The following is a 23,646-nucleotide window of genomic DNA, read 5'->3' as shown; positions in this document are numbered from 1 at the left end:
GAACTAGACACAGAAAGATGTGCTGTCAGTATTTCTGAATAAAAAGTGAGTAAATAACCATAAAGACAGACCTTGGGGCTTGACAACTAACATGCCTGGAGCCCATAGTCGGTCTCATGACAGTATGCTTCAAGGATAGAGACACCATGTATCTCTTAAGCCAAGAAAATTTTCTTTCTAATTTTCCCAATGTTTACTGTGCCTATGCAAAACAAACAAACAACAAAAAAAACTTAATTGGGGCTGGAGCGGTGGCTTAGTGATAGGGCATCTAACCTAGGATGGACCATGGTTCCATCCCCTGGCATCCCATATGGCTCCCCCAAGCCAGGAGCAATTTCTGAGTGTATAGCCAGGAGCAACCCTTGAGCATCACCAGATGTGGCCCAAAAACTAAAATAATATTTTTAATTTATTTTATAGCTTTTAGATAGGTTTTATTTTACAGAACCATAGACCATGAATCATATTTTTATGCTTCATATTTATATGTCTTCCTACAAATGAAGAAAAGGGTAAAAAAAAAAGTAGATGGGACCCAGGGGCCAAGTGGTCTCAGGAGCATAGAGTGGAAATAAAAAATGATCAGCCCTAAATACTCAAACCAATGTCAACAACAGAAGAATCAAGAGACCCAACAACAAGCTATACACAAAATGAACCTGTTACACTTGCAGACTAGGGGGCTAAGGGTTGAGGTATGTGTTGCATGCTGGGAACTCTGGTGGAGGGAGGTCAACACTGGTGGTGGGAATGACCCTAATTCACTGTCACTATGTAAGTAAAATACAACTGTGAAAGACTTGTAATTCACATTGATCGCACTAAAAAGTGAGTAAATAATACTCGTTATTTATAGTCCAATTTTTAATACTATTTTTCTACATTTCATACTTTTGTAGGATATGATCCCATAAAATTCAGAGCTTTCTGTTTAGAAAATACAGTTAAGGACTAAACAGTTAAACAAGTTTCCTTTATTTTGGCACTCCCAGATCCTTGGATTGACTTTTAAGGAAAATTTCAAGGATACAAGAATGGGAATAAATGATTGTCCCAATTATTTCTCAAATGTATTTGAACACAAGTCTAATATCCAAAGAAATGCAAATAAAATATTCAACATTATAAATTATCCAAATTTTCTTAGCTCATCTAAATCTCAAGATATGTGTGATGCCCTGAACAAAAATTTGAAAAAGGCTTTAGCTGTTCCCTGGGTGTTCAATAGAAGTCACTTCACTGCTTCTTTGCAGGGATTTTTATCTTTCCTCCTACCCTGGCTCATTTGAGGGCAGAGATTCATATTCTCATTACAATATTCTCTAATAATGATTGGTGCAAAGTGGTCATGGTCCAGCTACTGCTGAAGGGAAGAACAATTAGAGACTCCTTAGCATTCTAAAATACCCAATTTATCTTTCTTAATGTTTTAAAAAATGTCAATTTCATCAAAGAATTAATGCACAAAAAACTGCTGGATTCCAATAAGATCATAAAAATCAAGTCCAGGGACAGGAAAGGGAAACAAATTTATGATCCATCAAGGTTCAGTCAGGTTGCAGAGTTTATTAACTGATTTTTGACCCTGAGTTTCCCAGTAGTCAAGCCCCCAAAGTTTATACTATTAAAGTTTAGTGCTATAGTTAGCAGAAATAGGAAGCTTGGGGGAAGAAATAGTATTTTTATGAAAAAAAATTAGGATTAAAATTTATGACTGCAGCAGTGCAGAAACATAAGATGGAGAGATTTCACAGGGCAGCTACTCTGTTCCATTCTGCTTCTTCCTTATAACAGTTTTGGCTGTGAACTTCCTGCTTCTGTCCTATTTGGTTTTCTGGCCAGATACCAGGTAAATACAGAGAGAAAATCAAATTCACTAGAGTTAGTTTTTTACTCCTGAGAAACATTTTCCCAGAGTGAAAAGCCAGAAAATGTCTGTTACTGACCAAACTTTATGCCCTATGTCTAGAACTGAACCTTGTCATCTTAAAATTTATATATTGCATCTTTACTCTCAATTTCAGTGTAGTGAGAGAGCATGACTTAGATGACAAAAAAGATGAAATAATGCTATTGAGTGGTGCTTTAATAAGACCAATCAAAGAGATGAAGAACTTCCAGATCTCTCCTCTCTTCATTTTTCCTCATGCTTCCCTATTCCCATAGTAGAGAGGACATTTGACGGCCTAGCAAGGTGGCAGAACTTTCCAGAGACCAACTCTAACAATACCTCTATTGTGGACTTCTAGGCATGAAAACTAGAGAAAGTATTTATGTGATTTATGTACCCACATAATTGTGTCTGTGGTCTTCTCCTGTGACAACTGAAATGGCCAAGATACTCTTGGAGAGGAAACAATAAAGACTCACAGCCACAATGTAGACTCTTATCAGAACTTTGACAGGATGATTGGGAGGAATCCCTTGCTGAATTCTCAGCTGCCCGCTGTCTTCAGTGCTGGAATCCTCAGGGCTTTTGTAGATGCAGAAGGAGCCCTGGAAACACAAGGTGTGAACCCAATTTATAAGTTGTCATATATTCCCCCCAAAAGTCAGAAGGTGTAGTCTGGAAAAATGAGCAATTTGATAGGATCTGAACTTGTGTTAATGCCCTCTAAGTTTCCTCAAGCAATTTGTCAAGGCACAGCAGCGAATCAGATCAGCACAGTAATGCCCTGTTCACAGGGTTATGATGTGAGGAGCATGAGGATATGCTGAATGTTTTCACATCTGGTGCCCCTTCCACCTGTCTCACTCAGTTGGACTGTAGAATTGGTTTCCAGATGTTACAACCAAAGCTTAAGGAATTCAAGAACCATTCAAGGATATGAGGCTAGTTAGTATTATAATTATGATTTAAAGTCAGATTGACAACATATCATGTCCAGACTATTTCCTGCACGCCACACTGTATGCAAAAGGCCCAGTACCAGTGGCCTCGTAATTACTTTCCACTAAATCTTTATAGTGCTAACATCACAAATCTGCTATTTGATGTTTATAAGATTTGATTTAACTATTCAGCTAGAACATTTTATATGAAATACACTTTCAGTAGGTCATGGGTAAGAGAGAAAAAGTAATGGTCAGTGATCCTTTCAAGGAACAATTCTGATTTATTGTATTTTATAGGCTGAACTAACGCAATACTTCAAAAAGAGTGAAACTCAAAAAAAAAAACAAAGAAAAGAAAAATAAAAAAGGGGCTGGAGCAGTGGTGCAAGCTGTAGGGCCTTTGCCTTGCACGCAGCTAACTTAGGAGGGACCGTGGTTCGATCCCCGTGTCCCATATGGTCCCCCAAACCAGGAGCGATATCTGAGCGCATAGCCAGGAGTAACCCCTGAGCATCACTGGGTGTGGCTCCCCAAAACAAAAATAAACAAACAAAAAAAAGAGTGGAACTCATTCTTATAGAGTTCTGAGGAGGGTCTTGAATAAAGATAATGAATTTTTCTTAAAGACATTCCATAACAGAATTATCCAGTCTGCTCATTTGTGGGATATATAAAAGAAAGATAGCATGGTAATAATATTCAGAAGCAACAAAAATGAGGGCCCGAAAACCAGTCAATGGTAAGAAGCTTGTCACAAATAGTGGAGGAGTGCAGTAAGGGCAGAGAGGGGAACTAGGACAATGATAGTTGGAAATGATCACTATGGACAATAACTGGGTACAGAAAGAAGATAAAGTGATAGGCATGACACCCCTTCAGTAATAATATTGCAAACCAGTTGTCTAAAAAGAAAAAAAGAGGAGAGATCAACAGAGAGAGACAGAGAGAAAGAAGAAAAATGTCTGCCACAGACGCAGAGGAGAGGGCAGGAGTGGGGCAGGAGGGAAACTGGGGACATTTGTGGCAGGAAATGCACAATGGGCGTTGTACATATTAAGACTGAAACTCGATCATGAACAATGTTGTAATTGTGAAAAACTGTACTGCTCACAATCTTGTAAATTATGGCGTTTAGTTTTAGAAATCTAACAAAAAATTCTCCAGTCTGATCTTCATGGACAGAAGAAACAAAGAAAAGGGTTAACATTGGAACCTGCCTTAAACTTTCCTATGACTCGATCTCCATCCAGGCCATGGTCTTCATCTGTAGATTTGCCTCTGAAGAGCTCAAAGGTTTTCACCCAATCTTGAAAATTGCTGAAATGACTCTCGAGGTCACCATCATATATCTTTAGGGAAAAGGGAGGATGAAAAGAGAAGAATGTGCTCAGAGAAAGGAAAACCTAGGATTGGTTTAATGATAAATTCAAGGAGTCTCTAAACCTTGGAAAATGTAATAGAGGATATTAATTTCTCTTTAGCAAAATAATATGATTGAATCAGCATTCATAAAACTACTCTGAAATATGTAAAACTTTTTTGATACACTTTCAAATGTTAACAATTAAAGCTAAATTTAAAAAATAAAATTATAAAAATTTGAATAAGACTCTAATTATATTATTAGTTACTGACTGTAGATGATTAATTTTGAAGAAATTTGAGTTGACAAATATCTGCTAAGTGTTTAATCTTACCAATATAAAGTGGCAAAATATTAGCTTTTATTATAATGCATCTAGACTTGAATTCTCCAAGCAGAAAATTATAAATACATTTTAGAAATGCAAAATCAAAGTGAGTTTTAGGCTTGGTAACATAATTATATTACTGATTCAAAAGTCTGATCAAAATTACTTATCCAAATTGGTTATCTAATGCATAATTTTCATTCTCCCACTTTTTATATTTATAAATATGCCTCCAGTTCAGAGCTTCTGGCTGCGATCAAGGTTGATCTTAATGTAGAGTTAAAACTCCTGCTATTTTGCCCATGTGAACAGCTAATGCTGATGCCAAGTTCCAAGAGGTGAATGAAGGGAAATTTAGACACTGTCAAATGACAGATTGGACCTACACTAACCAATGTAACTTATGCCCCTTTTCTGTGTAAGGATGTAGAAAACGTAAACTTAACAAGTTCCCTTTGTCTTGGTTTGCATGCCTGTCAAAATTTTCTTCTCTGCACCAATGATTATAATATATATAAAATAAGCTCCAACAAAGTACTACTATGGTTGATGGAAGCACAAAACAGGATCCTTCTCTGAGCTTCTTTCCTTCTCTGTGGCTAAGAAGGGGGCTGGGTATACCTTCAGGACTGCCAGATTGGGGATCTCCTCTTCTTTGAGTTTCTTCTTGAGAATTTTGTCTTTCTTCTTCTTTGGGCTCTCTTCTATGTTTATTACTACCTCATCTGATTTTGCGTCTGTGGATAGGTAGTAAAAATCATTAGACCTTGTATGGCTGTTGAGATGAGAAAAATAAAGCCAAGTTCCTTTTCTGCCCTAGTTTTGCATGTGTCATGCTTTTCACTACAAAAAAGACAAAGTAGTATATTGCTATAGGGTTACTGCTTGCTGCCCTACAATCTGTGCTGCAGAGCTTTTGAAGAGGTGACTCACTTAGAAATGAAGTGTCAATGGATCTTGTGGAGTCAGGTAATATTCTGCCCAATTCTGTCATAGGAAGAATTCTCTGAATTAGGCAGCAAGAGCAAGAGTTATTTCTATCAATTAGCAAAACCCAGGATAGGGCAATGCAAAAGCCTTTAGTGGCATTTTCTCTCTGCTCTATTTATAGACTTGACATCCATCTACTACAACAATTTGAGCCTAAATATGTTAGGAGTCTTGTTTAAAATTATGCATTCAGCTAGCTAGATTGTACAGTAATTTTATAGGAGTGGTTCAAGAAAAAAATACAAACTCTGTTGTTTTGCAGCCGGGTAAATTTGGGAAAATTAGTCAACCTCTCTGTATCTTTTTTTATCATGTGCAAAATTAAGGCACAGTGGCTTCTGTCATAGAGATGGTCTGAGAATGAAACATGCTAATTAGAATCTTGGCTCTGGTTCTCCACTAGCACCACTGAAACAGAACTGGTAGCTATGTTGGGACTGCTATTTTTAGGTCAAGATCTGCAGTTGGCATGAACTAAGTTTGTGGTCATTTTAAATCCTAGGCATCTTTCATTTGACTTTCTGCCAAACCATATCTATTCAATCCTTGTAAACTGAGTCTTCTAAATCCAGGTCACCTCTAACAAATTTTATGAAATGGATTTTGGCCTGTCATCCTAGCCTGCTTCTATTTTTACTCTGCTGTTTTATAGTCAAACTGTCAATGTAGGGAAATGAGCCAATGAGTGGATTTCATCACTGAACTGGATAGGGAGATCTGGGATCTGTTTATAGTTCTGTTCAAATCAAGTACTTAACCATTGAAAAAGAACATGAATCTTTTGAGATTGTTATCTCTTTGGGAAATAAGGGAATGGAGCTGTGACACACCTTCTGTGGCTTTCATTTAAAATTTTAACACTCAAATTCAATGTCCAAACACCCCCAGGATAGCTACTGACCTGTGTTACCTTTATTCTCTTCAGAATTTCTCTCTTTTTCCTAGGAAGAGGGAGGGTAGATTACTTATACCATCATGCCTGACTTATTATTAATTAATCGACGGCTACAGTTCTGAATCATCTGAACCCTGTGCCTTCCCAGAATTTTTTTAAAAAGGATATTCAAACAGTCTTCAAGGGTATCCCAAGGGAAACTGCGTGTAAAGATTGGGGTCCCAAGTGCAGTGAGAGACTTTACTCTAGAGAAAAAGTACCCTCACATGAGAAAAATATCTCCAAACACTTGATATTCTTGTTCTCTGAGTACACTTCCTTTGACTATCAGAAAAGCAACACATCACCTCTTTGAGTCCTATGCTGTCTGCACTCTATTTTACCTTCTAGCATGTTGGGTCGCTGGGCTCCCCAGAAATATGGAGGCTAACAAAGAATGGAGGCTAACAAAGTATGAGGTACTAGAAGTAGATGGCTGCAAACAGAGAGAGATCGAATATGGATAATAACATTTAATGGGTTTCTTGCATGATATTTCAATTCATAGATAGTCCTGGATGAAGAAACTATAGTCTTTTTTTTTTTTTTTTTTTTTTTTTTTTTGGTTTTTGGGCCACTCCCGGCGGTGCTCAGGGGTTACTCCTGGCTGTCTGCTCAGAAATAGCTCCTGGCAGGCACGGGGGACCATATGGGACACTGGGATTCGAACCAACCACCTTTGGTCCTGGATCGGCTGCTTGCAAGGCAAACGCCGCTGTACTATCTCTCCGGGCCCAGAAACTATAGTCTTTCTAAGGCTAAATTATTATAAGATTTTTCTGGCCAATTAAATTTAATTTTCCTTTCCTATTTTACTCAGGGATAAAATGCCTTGCCAAATTTTTGCCATTGAGCTTTGGCCTGAGTCTCCAGATCCTCTTCCCACTGGTTTTCCATCTTCATAAGTCAATCCCTCTCTTTTCTCAAATACATAAGGCCTGGATTTGGTAATCTGCTAGTTATTAATTTTATTATTTATTTATTATTAATTATTAATTTATTAAGACCAAAACTACTGCTTTTACTTCTAGAGTTTTCCACTTGAGCTTAAAATCTTTTTGGAGACCTGGATCTTTTGACCTTGTATTTCCAATTTCACCAAAAAGATCCATAACTTATGCTTGCCTTTACAGGATTCTTAATTCTCTGAGCTGGACCGCCTTATGTTGGACTGTGGGCTGATTTCTCTAGATGTCATTACTAAGCTGAACATCCTTCCAGAATATTATCACAAGACTATATCTGGGGGTCAACTCTAACCAGAGGGTGGAAATCATGCAAATCAGAGACCTTAGTGCTTCTATTCATTTTACTCATCTGCAGTTGAATCCTATGTTGAGTTGAATCTATGGAGTAGGATTTTAAAGAGGGGAGAATGAGGGACTTACTATGGTTTCTTATTGAATCCCATGACCTTCCTAATCATGGCAGAATTTACCTTTAGTGCTTTCTTCACAGAGGCATAATATTTAGACCACCAGTCAATGACATTTTCAGCAGATTCATCTGCTATGGTCCTCTTCTTTCTTTTCGTAGACCTCCGAGAAAGTTTCCTGTCATTCTGGCAAAGAGATGAGGAATGAATGATTAATTATGAGTTAGGCCTCATGGATCTGCATATCTGGCTAATGGTTTGCTGAAGAAAGAATACATGCCCATCCTCTGGGGAGCAGAAGAGGTATTGGCAAAGTTTTTACCAATACATTTTATATACCAATACCAATATAGCCCTTTTACCATGCCAGCAAATGAAAGTTAAATAAAGTGCTCATCAAGCCATTAATTTGTTTAGTGCACAATTACCTAGCAGATGTGAGATAATATAGTAAAGTCTGGGTATGTAAAGAGAACTAAATATATATTCATTAGGTAATTCAGAAAGCTTAAAGTTCAATGTGATAGAGTACAAGAACAGAGCTTCAACAAACGGCCTATTTTATTTTATAATTATTTTTAAATAATATATCTATTTAAGTACCATGATTACAAACATTTTGTAGTTGGGTTTCAGTTATAAGAAAGAACACCCCCCCCCCATTCACTAGTGATCTCCCCTTATTCATTTCTCTCTCTCCCTTTCTTTGTGAGTTTTGATTGTGGTTTATCAATCTTGTTTATTTTTTCAATGAAACAACTTTTGCTTTTGCTGATATTTTGGCTTGTTTGTTGAATTTCCACTTTATTAATTTCTGCTCTAAGCTCTATTATTTCTTTCTGCCTACTTAGTTTTGGTTTATTTTATTGATAATTTTCTAATTTTAGAAGCCATGCCATTAAGTTATTTATGTAGATCCCTTCTTCCTTCCCGATGTGTGTTTGCAAAACTATCAATTTTCCTCTTAGTACTGCTTTTGCTGCGCCCCACAAATTATGATCATTTGTGTCTTCATTGGCATTTGTTTTCAGGAATCTTTTGGTTTCCTCTCTGATTTTATCTCTGACCCATTGGTTGTTCAGTAGCGAGTTGTTTAATTTCCAGGTGTTAAAGTTTTTCTCTGTGTCCATTTGTAGTTCACTTCTAATTTCAGTGCATTGTGATCTGAGAAGTATATATATATATATATATATATATATACACACACACACACACACACACACACACACACACACACACACTAGGCCACTCTATTCCATTTCTCCTTTTAGAGCTAGTATATTTTTGTTGGATTTCAGCCAAATCAGGCCTATTTTAAAGCCATTTATTAGTCAGTTTAAATTTTGTAATATTCACCTACCAAAAATACCTGCTTTGTTTGCAGTGTGAGGATTAGGGACATAATGTAAACAATTCCCCTTAACCAAATAAATTACTGCTACAACCTCAATGAGGGATATGTGTATAAAGAAGAAAAGATATCATGGGAGAGAACAGTTGTCCTATCAGTGGCTACCCATGCAAAACATATCATATACCCATCATCCATTCATATCTATCGAGTGTTTATGATATACCAGGCACTCTTATCAAGCAAGTGCAAGGGTGATATAGATGTTAGAGAAGTCATCTCTAACCATAACACAGTCTTATGGTGAAAACAGACATTTAAACTAAGACATACAACACAAATTGGCAGGTGTAATGATAGTGGAATAGAAAGACTATGACAAGAAGTCATAGAGGCTCACACTAAGTATGGTCTAGTAAAACAATTGAGTAAACAACAACTCACCATCCACTCTGCTTTTCATTTCAATCTTTACCATTTGAAGCTTTGGGAATCTTTTAGAACTAATTTTAAACTGTCCTTTAACTGTCAATATTACATCAGGAATTTATGCTCAGATTTGTGACTTAGATCACTCAGTCCTTTGCTTATGGTTTGTCATAGACCTATCTCTCTCCCCTTCCAGAATTTCAGTTGAGGAGACAAATTTTACTCAACTTTAGAATCTATCCCAGAATACATATTATTTGAGCTAAATGACCTCATAAAATTTTTTTCATAACTTGTAGAATTCCAGTTATTTATTTTTTTAATATAATTTTTATTTTAATCATAGTGGCTTACATATCGTTCACAATATTTCAGGTACATATTAACATTGAATCAGGGGAATTCCCATCACTGAATTGTCCTCCCTCCACCTCCAATCCCATCCTGCCTCCCATATCTTCCACCCTCACCCCAGGGGCTATTAAATATTATATACAGTAATATATAATATATTATATGTTATATACTATATATTTAATTATTTATTATAAAATGTTATTCCACAATAAATGAGGAAACTTTATAAATATTCCCAAGGTAATGAATTCATAATAACTTCTCTTTAATTAAATTTGTCAGCCACTATTTGACCCACTCTTTGAGTTCAGTTATATTTCCTTACATATGCTTTTCTATATCTGTAGTAATGTCATACAAATCAGGAACTGATGCTTAGGAATGTGAAGTTACCCTTGGATCCAGTTAATAGATGGGGGAAGCGGTATCTAGAATCTGCAATGCAAGCTTCACTTAGCTTTTTACTTTTTCTTGTAGAAAAAGGAATTACTTTCTAACCTTTGCTTTGTCATCTTTTGGTAACTCTTGGGCTACAGACTTTTGTTTGGGCTCCAGCACAGGAGGTGAATCAGTGACGTCAACAACGATAGGTGGCTGAACCTGGGCTGAATTGGGAGCCTCTGTGGGAGGTTGTTCAACATCCACGTAGATGTGATCAGCTGAGGAGTCCTGGGAGGCACTACTGGCCCCAGAGGGCTCTGTGGCTATTAGCAAATCTGAAGTAGCTGAAATGAAAGCACAATGCTTAATCAACTGGGCTAATCATGGTGGTTATTTCAGTGTTCTGAGACTGGAAATCAAACAGATCTAGATTCAGATAGGAAAAATTCCTAACATCTTGGAATATCATTTTTCTTTTTTATAAAATGTTAGTGAAAATACTCTTCTCACAAGGAGATAAATAATATCATGATGTAAGGTATATTGTGTAAGGTACTTATTACTGATCCATCAGACTAATTTTAATCAATGGTGCCAGAGGAATGAAATATAACCAGATGTTAGTGTTGATTGAGTTACCCAAATGTGTTAATTTAGGGAAAACCTGGAGGACCACAGATCAATGACCACCCATATTTAGGCAGAAGTCTGGAACACAAGTATTGTGTTTGAGAAAGATCAGAAGTCACTCCAGCCTGTCTAGAGTACAGGTGGGGGTGGGGTATAGAGGAGGGAGATTTGGGGCATTGGTGATGGGAATGTTGCACTGGTGAAGGGGGGTGTTCTTTACATGACTGAAACCCAACCACAATCATGTTTGTAATCAAGGTGTTTAAATAAAGATATTTAAAAAAGCAAAAAAGAAATCACTCCTTGGCTTCATGAGGCTTCACTGGGTTCTTGATTCAATAAAAATATGGCACACCTCTGAACTTCTCTATTTAGGTTCCCTATCACAGCACTGCCAGTGGAAGTGAGAAGTTGGAGGTAGCCCAAGAATTCAATGTGGGGGTAGATGTAGCAGATAGTAATCTCAAATTAGTGTACACAGATTGAGCAATCAATCTAATTTTAAAAATTTTTAATAAAAAAGTGTAGAAAACAAAACATATCATATTTGTAAACTAATTTTATATTTACAAGAATTAGTTGTATGGAACCCAAGAGGAAAGAGGCATGGAATAAGATATATATGGCATGGGGTAGTAGATGTAAGGAGGACAGTCTTACACTAAGAATGATATAAAGACTGAATTGAAAACAGTAAGTTCATTACTCTCTATGCACCTGACATAAAAAAGGTCCAAATTAGAGTAGTGCTGAGCAAAAAATGATATGAGAGAGTAGAGGCAGGAAGAGGCTTACGTCATCGTCACAGAAGGTTTCTTAGATAACTTGGTGCTGAAGCCAATCAAAAGAAAATAGAAAGTTGGGCCGGAGCAATGGTGCAGCGGTTGGGCATTTGCCTCGCAAGTGGCTGACCCAGGATGAACCTAGCATTTCATATGGTCCTCCAAACCAGGAGTGATTTCTGAGTGCACAGCCAGGAGTAACCCCTGAGAGTCACCTGGTGTGCCCCCCCAAAAAAAGAAAATAGAAAGTAAGGGCGGGGGCAAGATCAAATTCTTGGGAAGCAGATACTTGGCTATGAGCACTTCTGTACAGGAACCCGAAGATCTCTGTGGGCACTATGCTTTTATACAACTCCCCAATCTACAAGGCACTTCTTACCTTGACCATCCACCTGTGAGGTGATGGTGAAGGGCTCCCTGGATTTGCATAAAAACTGCTTCAAGCAGTTGATGGTGTAGGTCCCCACTAGTGTGCTCCTCCCAAAAGCTCTCCAATCCACAACACAGATGCTCAGAGGAGGATGCAGAAGTTCATTCTCAGGCAATTCCTGTGGAGAAGAAGCTAGGGTGAATGGGGCATGATTGGGTAGGAACTGGTGACTTTCTGGGGACAGGATCAAAGCAAGTCCTGCAGCCCCTCTCATCATTCTGTCTCTGCCTTGTCATTCTACCCTCTAGGGTACCTGGAGTACCTGGCAACTTGATAGATTTCCAAGATTACCCCAAATGGGGAAATGGAAATAACAATTAATTCCTGTTACAATAAATTGTAAAAACCCACCCACTTCCAAATTCGTTCTGGCATTAGTCTTAGGTTCTTTTGTTTTGTCATTTGATACTTGTAGAACTCTTATCTCAAATGATTCCTGAGGCCCATGATATCAAACAGAATAAAAACTGAGCCATTTGAAATGGAGCTGAGGGTTTTAGGTCAGTGCCCAGACTTGCTTCTCCTAACAGCCCTTGAGATTTAAACACCTTCATCAGTTTTAGTCTTTCATAATTGAAAATATGAATTCATTAGAGTTGACAGGTCAAACAAAGCAAAGTTTCCATTCCAGATGAGACACCCCAAAAAGTACACTTAACTCTTGAGTTGTTAAGACTCAAGATCTCAACACTGTATAGAAAAAAAACAACTTAGGTAAAACCTAAAGTTGATTGAGGGTTCTATATACACACAACTCACAACCAATTGTGGTTGAATGTAAAACCAATAGAAAAAAAATGCCATAGAAAGGGACCCTGGAGTTCCAACCCTCATGGTTAAAAGGTTAACTATGGGATGGAATAATGAAATAAACAAAAACACAGATAGCACAAGCCGTAACTGTTGAATTGTCAGTTCACATGTGAACTATCGGGCTAAGGACCAATGTTTTTAAAAGTCTAGCGATTAGACTATGTTTAATTAGGGTATTTTCTAGATCAGGATTTCTCAATTGGAGCCTACATGTCCACATTGGGGAGGCGGTATACCCTAATGGAGACACAAGTAAAAGTTTCAGAAGTGAAGGATTACAGCACGTTAGGCTGATTGGTAGACAGGGAATCACTGAAGGAAAATTAGATCAGGAGGGGGTTATGGCTGGGAACAGACTGAGAAGCATTGTTCCAGATCAATGCTCCTCAAATTTTTTTTTTTTTTTTTTTTTTTTTTTTTTTTTGCTCCTCAAATTTTAAGTGAATATAAATACCTGGGGGCCTTGACAAGTCAAAGGTAAGGGGCCTTCCCTGCAGTGGTTTCTCACTAAGCAGTATGAGGGTGGTCTGAGAATTTGTATTTCTAACACATCCCCAGTTAAGACTGTACAGAGGAGCCCTGTGTAGAGCCATTGCCCAGCTGATTTAATTTACTTATGATTGGCTGGAACCTACTAGATTAAAACAATAATGAAAACAGAACTCTATTGTGGGATAGATATAGAACATCATCTAGGGAATTTGCCTCATACCTGGCAGCCCCATATTTGATCCCATGGTCCTATGAGCCCTTCAGGAGTGGTCCCTGAGCACAGAGCCAGGAGTAAGCTCTGAACACCTCAGGGTGTGACCCCAAACAGTCCTATTGTATCCCATTCTAAAAATTCAGTCTCTTCACTATATATTGACAGGTCTTCACCACAGATATAGGATACCCAAAACTCTGGAAGCTTCCTCCAAGTCAGGGTGAGGAAGGACAATGCCTTCAGCAGAAGTGAAGGGAGGGTCAGGAGGGAAGCAGGGGTCGCACCACTTCGAAAACATCTGCCTGGACATTGAAGTTGGGGTTGTTCTTGTAGCTCTGGATGACACATGACTTGACTCCTCTTCCCCCACACTCAATGAGAACCTGAGGACGGTCCACAGACAGCAGCTGCACCTTCTTCATTTCACGGACGCCCCAGAAGAGGACCTGAGGAGAACAGGTGAGCAGAACTGTTCCTAAGTATCCCAGAAGGTGTCAAACACAAGCCCTGATTTTTCCATATGGTCAAGACAGGTAAATAGCTGGAGAATGATGGCTGTTTTCTATGAGATAATTGTTAAGTGCCCAGAGGGCCACAGTGGGTATGTCTGCCTCCCTCTCCACCTTCCTCCAATGTAGGCAGCTAGTGACTGCAATGCACCTCTGCCTTTTAGCCCCCAAGAATGATGAGATCTTCCACCTCTCTGCTTCATACCTCCACTCGGTATTTACTCAAAACTGGACGGATGCTGGCAGGAACAGGGTAGATCTGGGTGACATCTGGTGGGTCTATGGGTGGAAGCCCTTGTATTCCAGATGAAGGAACCTACACACAGAGAACAAGCATTGGTTAGAGGACTGAGGCAAGAAGGTAAGAAAGACTAGGGGCTACCATGTCACCACCTCAAACCTAAAGCAAAGATTGCAACAAGGCTTTTTACCACTCTAAATTTAATGACTGATAAGTTCATTTTTCCTCCAGAGCAGGCAACCTTTAGGGAACCTTTGCCATGTTCCCCAAGATATATGAGAGAGGATGGAGAGAACAGGGAAGAGGTGCTCACAACTTGAAGACATGACACCAGAATTAATGAGCTAAAGAAGGGGGTCAAAGAAAACTCTGAACCATCTGAGACTTAACTCTGATGCTTGAATGACCTCAAAGCAAAACATGAGTTGAATCTCATAGATACTTAATCAGTAAAACAGAAAACGAAGCCTTCTGAAGGTTAAATGCTAGGATGAAAGAACGTTAAAGTTAGTGAAACTTTAGGAGAGCCGTCACAAAAAACTAAGATACTACTTTCTCACTAAGGCCATCCACAGTGACACCAAGTCCTTCTCTCAAGAAGACTTCTGGTTTCATCCCAGCCACTGAGACCATTCTTCTCCTAGTCTTCAGTCCTCAGAAGACAGTGAGGCCCCATGAAGTCGAGACCAGTGATGCCAAAACCAGTGAACCATGAATCAAAACCAGAAACTAGACTTTGTTGTATGACTTTTCATAAGAAAGTTCCCCTCTCTGAGTCTCAGATACTGGACCAAATAAACCTTCAGGCCCCAGGGAGTTATTCTTTTAAGCACTGCCCTTACACGGGTTTTCTTCATGAGGGGTGTCTATCTTGTTCAATAAGATATCTCTTATTTCTTTTTATTCTCCAATCACCTCAAGTGAGACTCTATCACTAGGGGGTTCTTTTTATTGGCTGACAACACCTTAGCTCAATATGTTTGTAAAGGCCTAATTGCTTTTCAGAAGTTGCCAAGCCCAGGAAGACCATTATTTCTTTTTTTTTTTTTTTAGAGGCTTTTAGCTGGGGTCTGCTTCAGCTAAAGATCAGAAAGCTCCAAAAAAGACAGAGCACAGACACTGAGAACAGAAGACAGGCTAAAGCTAATGAAGTTACAGGGTGGAACAGGTTTCTCTAAAGGAAATAGGAATGATATGGATGTATATCCAAGAGCACTTACTACAGATAAGGTGAGCAATTTAGCCTGCCACCAAAACTAATTGTTCCTTGAGATCCCTGAGCAAAGTCATAGAACAGCAATGGTTGGGTACAGGGGGCTGCCTCTTGTTGCAATTTTTTAAAAATTACCCTATATTTATTTCTCTGGAGCTACTGAAAAGTCAGTCTAGGAAATACCCTGAAGTGGCCCTATTCATTAAGTGCCTAAAAGATGCCCTGGAGGGTTTCAGTCTGGACACCAAGGTTCCCATATGATAGAGACTGGAGTCCATTAGAATTAACTAAGATTTGGGTTTTCCTGTCAGATGGATTGGCTGTTGGTCAACCACGTGGTTGGCAGTTACCCAGCATATGAGACTGAATGAAAGTAAAGAATTCTAATGAAAGCAACAAGGTAAGAACAACAGGGGTATAGAGAGTACACAAGATGGTTTAATCTATAAGGTAGATTTCTCTAGCATTACAATGGAGATACATATCAGGACCTCAAAAGGAGATCCTATTGCAGAACCAGGACAAGGGATCCAGGGCGCGTCATGTTAGGCGGCACTACTGTCAAGGTCACACATGACCTTGATCCCAGTTCTATGCCTCTCAAAATTCACTGATGTTCTGGAAGCCTTTTTCCTTTTTCTGCCTGCCAGCTCAGTGTTTATTCTGTTTATAGCCCCAGCCTTGAATTCTATTACTTACTAGCTGTATGAACTTAAAGAAGTTATTCTGTGTCACTGAATTTAAGTAGTATCATTTATAAAGTGAAGACAGTGCTGATGGATTCATGAGCTCCTGTGAGGAATTGTTGAAAGAACCTCTAAAGTACTTGGCATACCTTCTAATAATGTGTTTGCTGGGAATAAGGGTAAAGGGGAAATGAACTGACCTTGATAAAGATAAAAGTGCAATTTTAAATTGTTTTCACTTTCCATTGGATTCAGATGATCTAAGATTGCTTGTGCCCCCAACTACCTTGGAGGTGAGTTTAAATCTGAATTTATATAGTCTCTTGAGGAAAATGCTGTCTAGACTCAAGAGTTCTTTGTGTAATTTATGTAATTGAGCAAATAAAGGTGCATGGAAACATTACAGAGAGGATCGGCAATGTAAAATAAAATTGGCTTCTATTAGTGACAAAGAGATAAACTTCACATTCACTCCAATTATCGGTCAACTCTCAGTTATCTTTGACACCCATCTAAAATCCTGTCCTCTTCTTTTCCAGCTATTACTTGCATCTAAGATTCCTGTTCTCTGATCTGAATTGTTTGAAGAGTCTTCTAATTGACTTCCATGATCCCCCACATCTTCTCTCCAATATGGTGACAACTAAACATCCCCAAGTATTTCAATTGAAATAAAATATTATCTTCATATTTCTTCCTTGACTTTTCATCTTTCATGGTGTACGAGTCTAAACCCTTATAAAACTCTATGTGACCTACTTCTCATCTCATCTACATTCCCCTTTTATTTTCTCCACTCCGGCTAATGCAGGTCAACTCTTCTTGACCAGGCCAGTCATACTTAGACTCCAGAATCAAACACTTGATATCATTCTGCATCGAATGTTTTCTTCCCAGATATTCACATGGTCTGCATCCTTTTCCCCTTCAGGTTCTGACTAAAATACCTAGTTAGGGTTAATGACATCTTAGTTAGGTTTCCTAGGATTCTGACCTATCAATCCTGCCCCTCCTCCAACTTGTGCATGTCTGCTTCATAGAGCAGCTTTAAGCATCATCCGTTCTCTTTAGTATTTGTAAAATTGCTGTTATAATATCCAGTGTTTTCTATTTTCTCTCCCTCACTTTAAATCACACGAAAGAAGGAAATTGTGCTTATGCTTAATGGAGAACTCAGTAATGTGTCTGGCACATAACAGAACTCAACAATAATTTTTGAAGGCATGAATGAACAAGCAAAACCATGACTTTATGACACAGACAGATTGAGGTAGACAAGTCTGAGAACAATTGACCTATCAAAGCCTAAATTAAATAGTAAGAGAGGTCAAGGGCTCTTGGAGGGAAGAGGAGAAACGATTTTCAGAGATCGGAGTGGGGAGAGGTTCCTGGTTTCTTTAGTTGTAAACCTCCATGATTAAATGGAGAATAGAGGTGGAAATTGGGGTAGTCAGGTTAGGAAGACATTTAGGAGTCCATCTGTGGGACAGGATCAGGAAACTCAAAATTTTTGCATAACGAGGTTACAGTGAGTGCTGGGTAACCTAAAAAATCTGAGGGAACACTACCCAACTGAGATAAAATCAGAAGACACTTCGTCCTAGGATCTGTGCAAGAACCAAGGTCTCTAAGTACATAAGACTGACTACAACAATTGTGACTAAACAGAATTTGTCCTGGGACCACAAAGAAAGATTTTATCCTATGCTTCATCCTAGGACCTGTGCAAAAACAAAGATCTCTAACTACAGAAGACTGACTTTGATAACTGCGACTGAACAGAACTTTCTCTGGGACCATAAAGGGAGACATTGGGGTTGGACAACCAACATGCCCAAGGCCTGTAGTCGATGTTTTAACAGTATGCTTCATGGGTGAAGACATCCTGTATCTCTTAGGCCAAAGGATTTTCCTTTCTAATTTTCCCAAAGTTTACTTATCTATGTAAAAAAAAAATAGAAAGAAAGAAAAGAAAAGAAAGAAAAAAAAAGCCACATCTGCTTCTCCCCCTTTTCTTTCCTTTTTTTTTATTTTTTTTATTTTTTATTTTTTTATTTTTCTTGTATTCTAGATAGGGGCTCAGGCCTTTTTCATAGAACCATAGAACTTGAGTCATTTTGATCTGTTTCATGTCTCTATGTCTTCCTACAAATTGAGTAAGGAAAAAACAGTGGACAGGGCCCAGGCGCCAAGTGGATTCAGAAGCATAGAGTTAAAAAAAAAAAGAGAGGTCAGGGCCTGGAGAGATTGCACAGCGGCGTTTGCCTTGCAAGCAGCCGATCCAGGACCAAAGGTGGTTGGTTCGAATCCCAGTGTCCCATATGGTCCCCAGTGCCTGCCAGGAGCTATTTCTGAGCAGACAGCCAGGAGTAACCCCTGAGCACTGCCGGGTATGGCCCAAAAACTAAAAGAAAAAAAGAGAGGTCATATCTAAATACCCATTCTAAATAGAATCAAGAGACCCAAACCACAACAAGATAAACACAAATGGACCTGTTACAATAGTAGTCCCAGGGGCTAGGGGTGGAGGTATGGGATGAATGCGAGGAACTATGGTGGAGGGAGGTCAACACTGGTGATGGGAATGGCCCTAATTTACTGTCATTAAGGCGTGAAATACAACTGTGAAAGACTTGTAATTCACAATGGTCTCAATAAAAAAATATCTGAGGAAAAAAAAGTTTTGGGACATTATTGGGAGAGTTTATATGCAAAGCTATACAAATTTGACATTTCCCTATGGATCTAGTTTATTTTCCATGAACTAATAAGAGTTGTACAAACAACAAAAATATATAGTAAAAAGCAATGAGAATTTTAGAAAAATAAAAGATTTTTCAGACTTGTAATGTGATCATGACATTTCAAACCCTCAAGATAAGTTATATAAAATGATATTGGTAAATTTCTTAAACTTCCTTGTCACTGAATGAGTGAGGGAAGTAGAAAGCCTGTCTTAAATACAGGTGGGGTGGGGAGGAGGGAGATTTGGGGCATTGGTGATGGGAATGTTGCACTGATGAAGCTGGGTGTTCTTTATATGACTGAAACCCAACTACAGTCATGTTTGTAATCAAGGTATTTAAATAAAGATATAAAAAACAAACTTCCTTGTCACTGTATTCGAAGGGTCAAGAATTAAAAAAAAAAACATTTGGGGGAAGCTTTCCTGGAGGTAAAATGTGGGGAATCATTGCTATTAATTTTTGAAGAGGAGAATCTGTATTCTGGAAGAACTCAAATTGAGTAGTAGTCTGGGAGATAGTAGAGCAATTAAGAAATATGCCTAGTAAACTCATCACCTAGATTTATCTGTAGCCCAGCAACCACCCAGTCTCCTGAGCACAACCAGTACAGCCCTGAAGCTGTACCTGATTGTGTTTCTACAGCCCCTGAGTACTTCTGGGGTGGTCTGAACTACTCCTAGTTCTGCAGCTAGGTAATTTGCAATGACCAAATTATATGGGTAATAACCTCACAGACCCACAAAGAGGCCAATGTAACAAGCCTGGTGAGAAACAAGAGTCTGGGGCCAGGAAAGATTACAATTTTTCAAGGAACTATCAATGGGCTGATCTGGCTGTGGATACTATAGACAGAGTGAAGAGTTGAAGTTGAGTGTAAATTTTCAAGGTAGAGTATCCATGAGAAGAGTGGAGCTATTGGACCAGGTTGGAAGGATATTGAGGCAGGACTAGCAAGGCGGCTAGGTTGGTCAGGAGAGGGAAACAGATCCAAATTCAGTGAGAGCTAAGAGCCCTGCTACTCCACCCTTCTGAGATAAGGAAGTATTTCCATAATAAAGATAAAGAGGCTGGAGGAACTATACACAGAGGACAACTGAGAGCTGCTGGTGAAGGTAGTTTCAAGTGAAATGAACCTTCAAACAAATGAAGGTAGTTTCCTGTTGTTTTCTCAGCATGGACAAGAACCATACGTGAAAACAATTGTCTTTATGATCAAATTACCTTCTGAGCAAGTAATTAAATGAGAAAGAAGTTCTAATGAAAACTGAGTTAATTTGTGGAGAAACTGGCCTAAACCAGAGTTAAAGTACCATATGCTCTCCTGATTCTCAATAAGTTAACAGTCAGGATGATAAATTGGATATGAATTCACTTTGTCAACTCTTTTCCAATTCTTCTCCATGTCCCATTTGACCCTCTCCTAAATGAACATACTTGAGAATTTCAGCTTTCTTCCTCAAGAACAATGGCTTTATCTGAAAAAGTTGCCCCAAAATCTATGACTCCAAAAACCACTGCATTGTATCAGGACAGATAAAGAGCTCTTGACTTCAAGAAAAGGTATTATACAGTGTAAGAAGCAAAAGACTTTAAAGGTTCAAGTTAGCTCTAAATTCGACTGACTCCTAACTAGCTGCATAGTAAGGTCAGTCTGTCTTTGCATGTATCATCTGTTTACTGTCTATGAAATGAGTATGTCAACAGGAAGGAGGGAAAATGAGGGAGGCAATACATAAAAAATTATGTGAAGCAATAAATATAACTCTTGTATCAGGCTAAAGTGCTCACAAATTTGCTCTCTTCCTCTCAGCATCTTCTCATGATCTATATGGAGACCAGAGACTTACAGACTGAGTTATTGAAGCATTTTCTGTCAATCTAGAAGATTCCTTTAGATTGAGACTCTTGACTTGGCAGCAGTGGGCTCTGGGAATAGTATATTCCTCAAGTTCTTAGGAGAATCACCAGATTCCCAGAAGACACAGTCTATCAGGACTATAACAGACATGGCTCTAAAGCAGTGCAATCCTGAGAATTTGCTTTTCAGACCAGGTCAAGCAAAGAAACTACTGTGTGCATAGATATATATCTAATAACTCACCTGCAGCAGTTCAAATACTGCAAGAAGGTCTCCTCCAGAAAGGTTCCCACAGAAGATGGGGTGATAACACAGCTTAGGTGGCTCATAGTTCTGGTCAACTAGCTTTACCACAGGAGCAGCCACAGTGGCACCCAAGTATTCTGGCTTCCCCTAAAACAGGAAAGAGTTCTTATTTGTTCTTGAGTTTTAAAACACCTACTTTGGATCTGCATCAATGTGATTTTGTCAATGACCTCCACAAAAAATTTCGCCCTCGGGGACTCCCTCTTTGCCTAATCTCACTTATATCTCCTTTCAATTTTCTCTATCCTTTTCCATGGATTGGAGAGTCATAGGATGCATTTGGGTGGGGGCAGGGATTTCTTTAGGAAGGTCCTCAAAGGGTCTTCTTGTTTCGAGGCTTTCTCATGGGATTTATCAACCTCAGCAGGTTGAGCTCAATGGAATAGAGAGATGGAAAAATAAGATGGCACCAAACATTCCCAAAGCTCTCCACAGTAAGACATTATTAGTGTTAGGATTACTTTCCACACCCATGGCCATCCATGAGTTAGTTTTACAACCACTTTTTCCCCCCGTTCCCCTACAACCACTTTTGAATCCCCTGCCTAAACTAGGACATAGATAAACAAATGCCTGTTTATGGGCCCAGGAGAGATGATGCAATGACCTATGTATCTGCACAGTGATTGATATATGAGTGCTCAATATATGGTAATAAGATAAGGAGGAAGAGGAAAGATAGTACGATAAGTGACAGAAGTTCTGACTTGTCATCTTGGTAGCAAAAAAGAACTTAAAGTGTCTTTATGTATGTATGTCTGTGGGTTGTCAGTCTAAGAATGATCCTATATTGGGAGGGGGTGGTGTGTATTCCCTTCAGGCTATTGAAGCCTTGGCAGCTGCAAACAGACCTGCTCCCACATCAGTGGTCCAGCTTTGCCACTTTCCCATTAATCTTTGCAGAGACTCCAATAACAGAATTTTCAACTAGTAATAAATAGCCTAGTAAACCTTTAGACAATAAAAATATAATTAAAAATAATTACTCTATATTACCACCTCACATCTCCTGCCTCTTTTCTATGCCTATGTCCACATTCCTCCCAAGAGCAGCTTAGGGATAAAGCAAAACAATCTGCTTTGCAGTTTATCTCAGAAACTTCTGGAATGCAAGTTCCATGTGGCAGATTTCCTGCTTTGTTATTTCTTGGTGGAAGGCAGGCACTTGCAATATTGAGCAAGTGAAAGTCGTTGACAAAATGACTTGCAAAGTCCAAAGCCAAAACTGCCTTCTCTGCTGGTTGAGGCTGAGTTTTAGCAACTATATTGCATCAATGTCTTTGGATTCATGAGTCAGTACTTGTTTTTTTCCCCCTGTTTAAAGAAGATTAGTTGATTGGACTGAGGTTTAGATTTAGGCACATTTGGAAACAAATGTTCAACAATTTTGGAAATTTGGAAACAAATTTGGAAAAGTTGTCCTTTGATCTCCACTGAAAGAGTCAGCTGTTCCTGGTATGGGAGCATAAAGGGCAGCTGGATATGAAATGAATGACCAGCCTTCTAATTATTTTGCCCATTATCAGAGCTAGAAATTAATTATAATTTTAGCCCTATAAACAGAAGAGTAAATAGAAACCGAAGCAATTCATTTTCCAAATAAAATAATTTCTTCCAAAGCTAGAAACCTAAATGAGGGCACAGCTCATTGAGTAATAAAAGAATATTCTAGACTGGAAGTATGGATCAGGCAAGAGTCAGGACCTAATAATTCCATCCCATGTATCTGCAGCCCACATTGGGTATAAACAGATGCTTTTGTGTGTCTACAATTCAGTGGTCCTCAAACTATGACCCGCGGGCCACATATTGTATTTGTATCTGTTTTGTTTCTTCATTGCAAAATAAGATATATGCAGTGTGCATAAGAATTCGTTCACAAGTTTTGTTTTTACTATAGTCAGACCCTCCAATGGTCTGAGGGACAGTGAACTGGCCCCCTGTTTAAAAAGTTTGAGGACCCCTGCGACATGTTTATATCCAGGAGAAGAAAGGAAAATGTTTTCTATTTTCTTTCTCTCTAACCTTTTCTTTTCTTTTACACGTGAGAATGGAGGCTTGTTTTGTAGTAATGGGTTTAGCTTGGGTTGAGAGAAGGAGGTAAATCGCAGGCTGGAGGTGACTATCTAAAAGGTATCTGGACAGCAAAGGAAAATCTTTCTAGTCCTGCAGCTTGATTTAGGAGTAGCTTTCAAAGATGTCTGATTATTGTTATTAGCTGGCAAATAAAAATATTTAGGGCTGGGAATCATTTTGTTAGAAATAAAATTGAGAAGGTACTACTTTGTAGTCATCTCTGTAAAAAAATCCATGGAATAGGCCCAATTGTGGAAACAATTTTCTTTAAGTATATATATATATATATAGCCCCAAATTTGC

The 23,646-nt window shown here is 38.7% G+C and overlaps 1 protein-coding gene across 1 annotated transcript in view; it reads right to left on the bottom strand.

Moving 5' to 3' along the window:
* The window catches only part of FER1L6 (fer-1 like family member 6), a 135,514-nt gene that overhangs the window by 36,203 nt on the left and 75,665 nt on the right, over positions 1-23,646 (bottom strand). Inside the window, exons 21-30 of the mRNA XM_049765618.1 lie at positions 21,205-21,354; positions 14,422-14,532; positions 13,992-14,153; positions 12,138-12,306; positions 10,464-10,690; positions 7,892-8,014; positions 6,421-6,460; positions 5,151-5,266; positions 4,056-4,187; positions 2,374-2,499 (exon numbers count right to left, since the gene is read on the bottom strand). Of these exons, the coding sequence (XP_049621575.1) occupies positions 2,374-2,499; positions 4,056-4,187; positions 5,151-5,266; positions 6,421-6,460; positions 7,892-8,014; positions 10,464-10,690; positions 12,138-12,306; positions 13,992-14,153; positions 14,422-14,532; positions 21,205-21,354 (1,356 nt within the window). The remainder of the gene's footprint in view (positions 1-2,373; positions 2,500-4,055; positions 4,188-5,150; positions 5,267-6,420; positions 6,461-7,891; positions 8,015-10,463; positions 10,691-12,137; positions 12,307-13,991; positions 14,154-14,421; positions 14,533-21,204; positions 21,355-23,646) is intronic.

The sequence above is a fragment of the Suncus etruscus genome, chromosome 19 (genome assembly GCF_024139225.1).
Source record: "Suncus etruscus isolate mSunEtr1 chromosome 19, mSunEtr1.pri.cur, whole genome shotgun sequence".
Classification (NCBI taxonomy): domain Eukaryota; kingdom Metazoa; phylum Chordata; class Mammalia; order Eulipotyphla; family Soricidae; genus Suncus; species Suncus etruscus.
The sequence above is the reverse complement of the archived record's forward strand: the minus strand, read 5'-3'. Positions and strand labels throughout refer to the sequence as shown.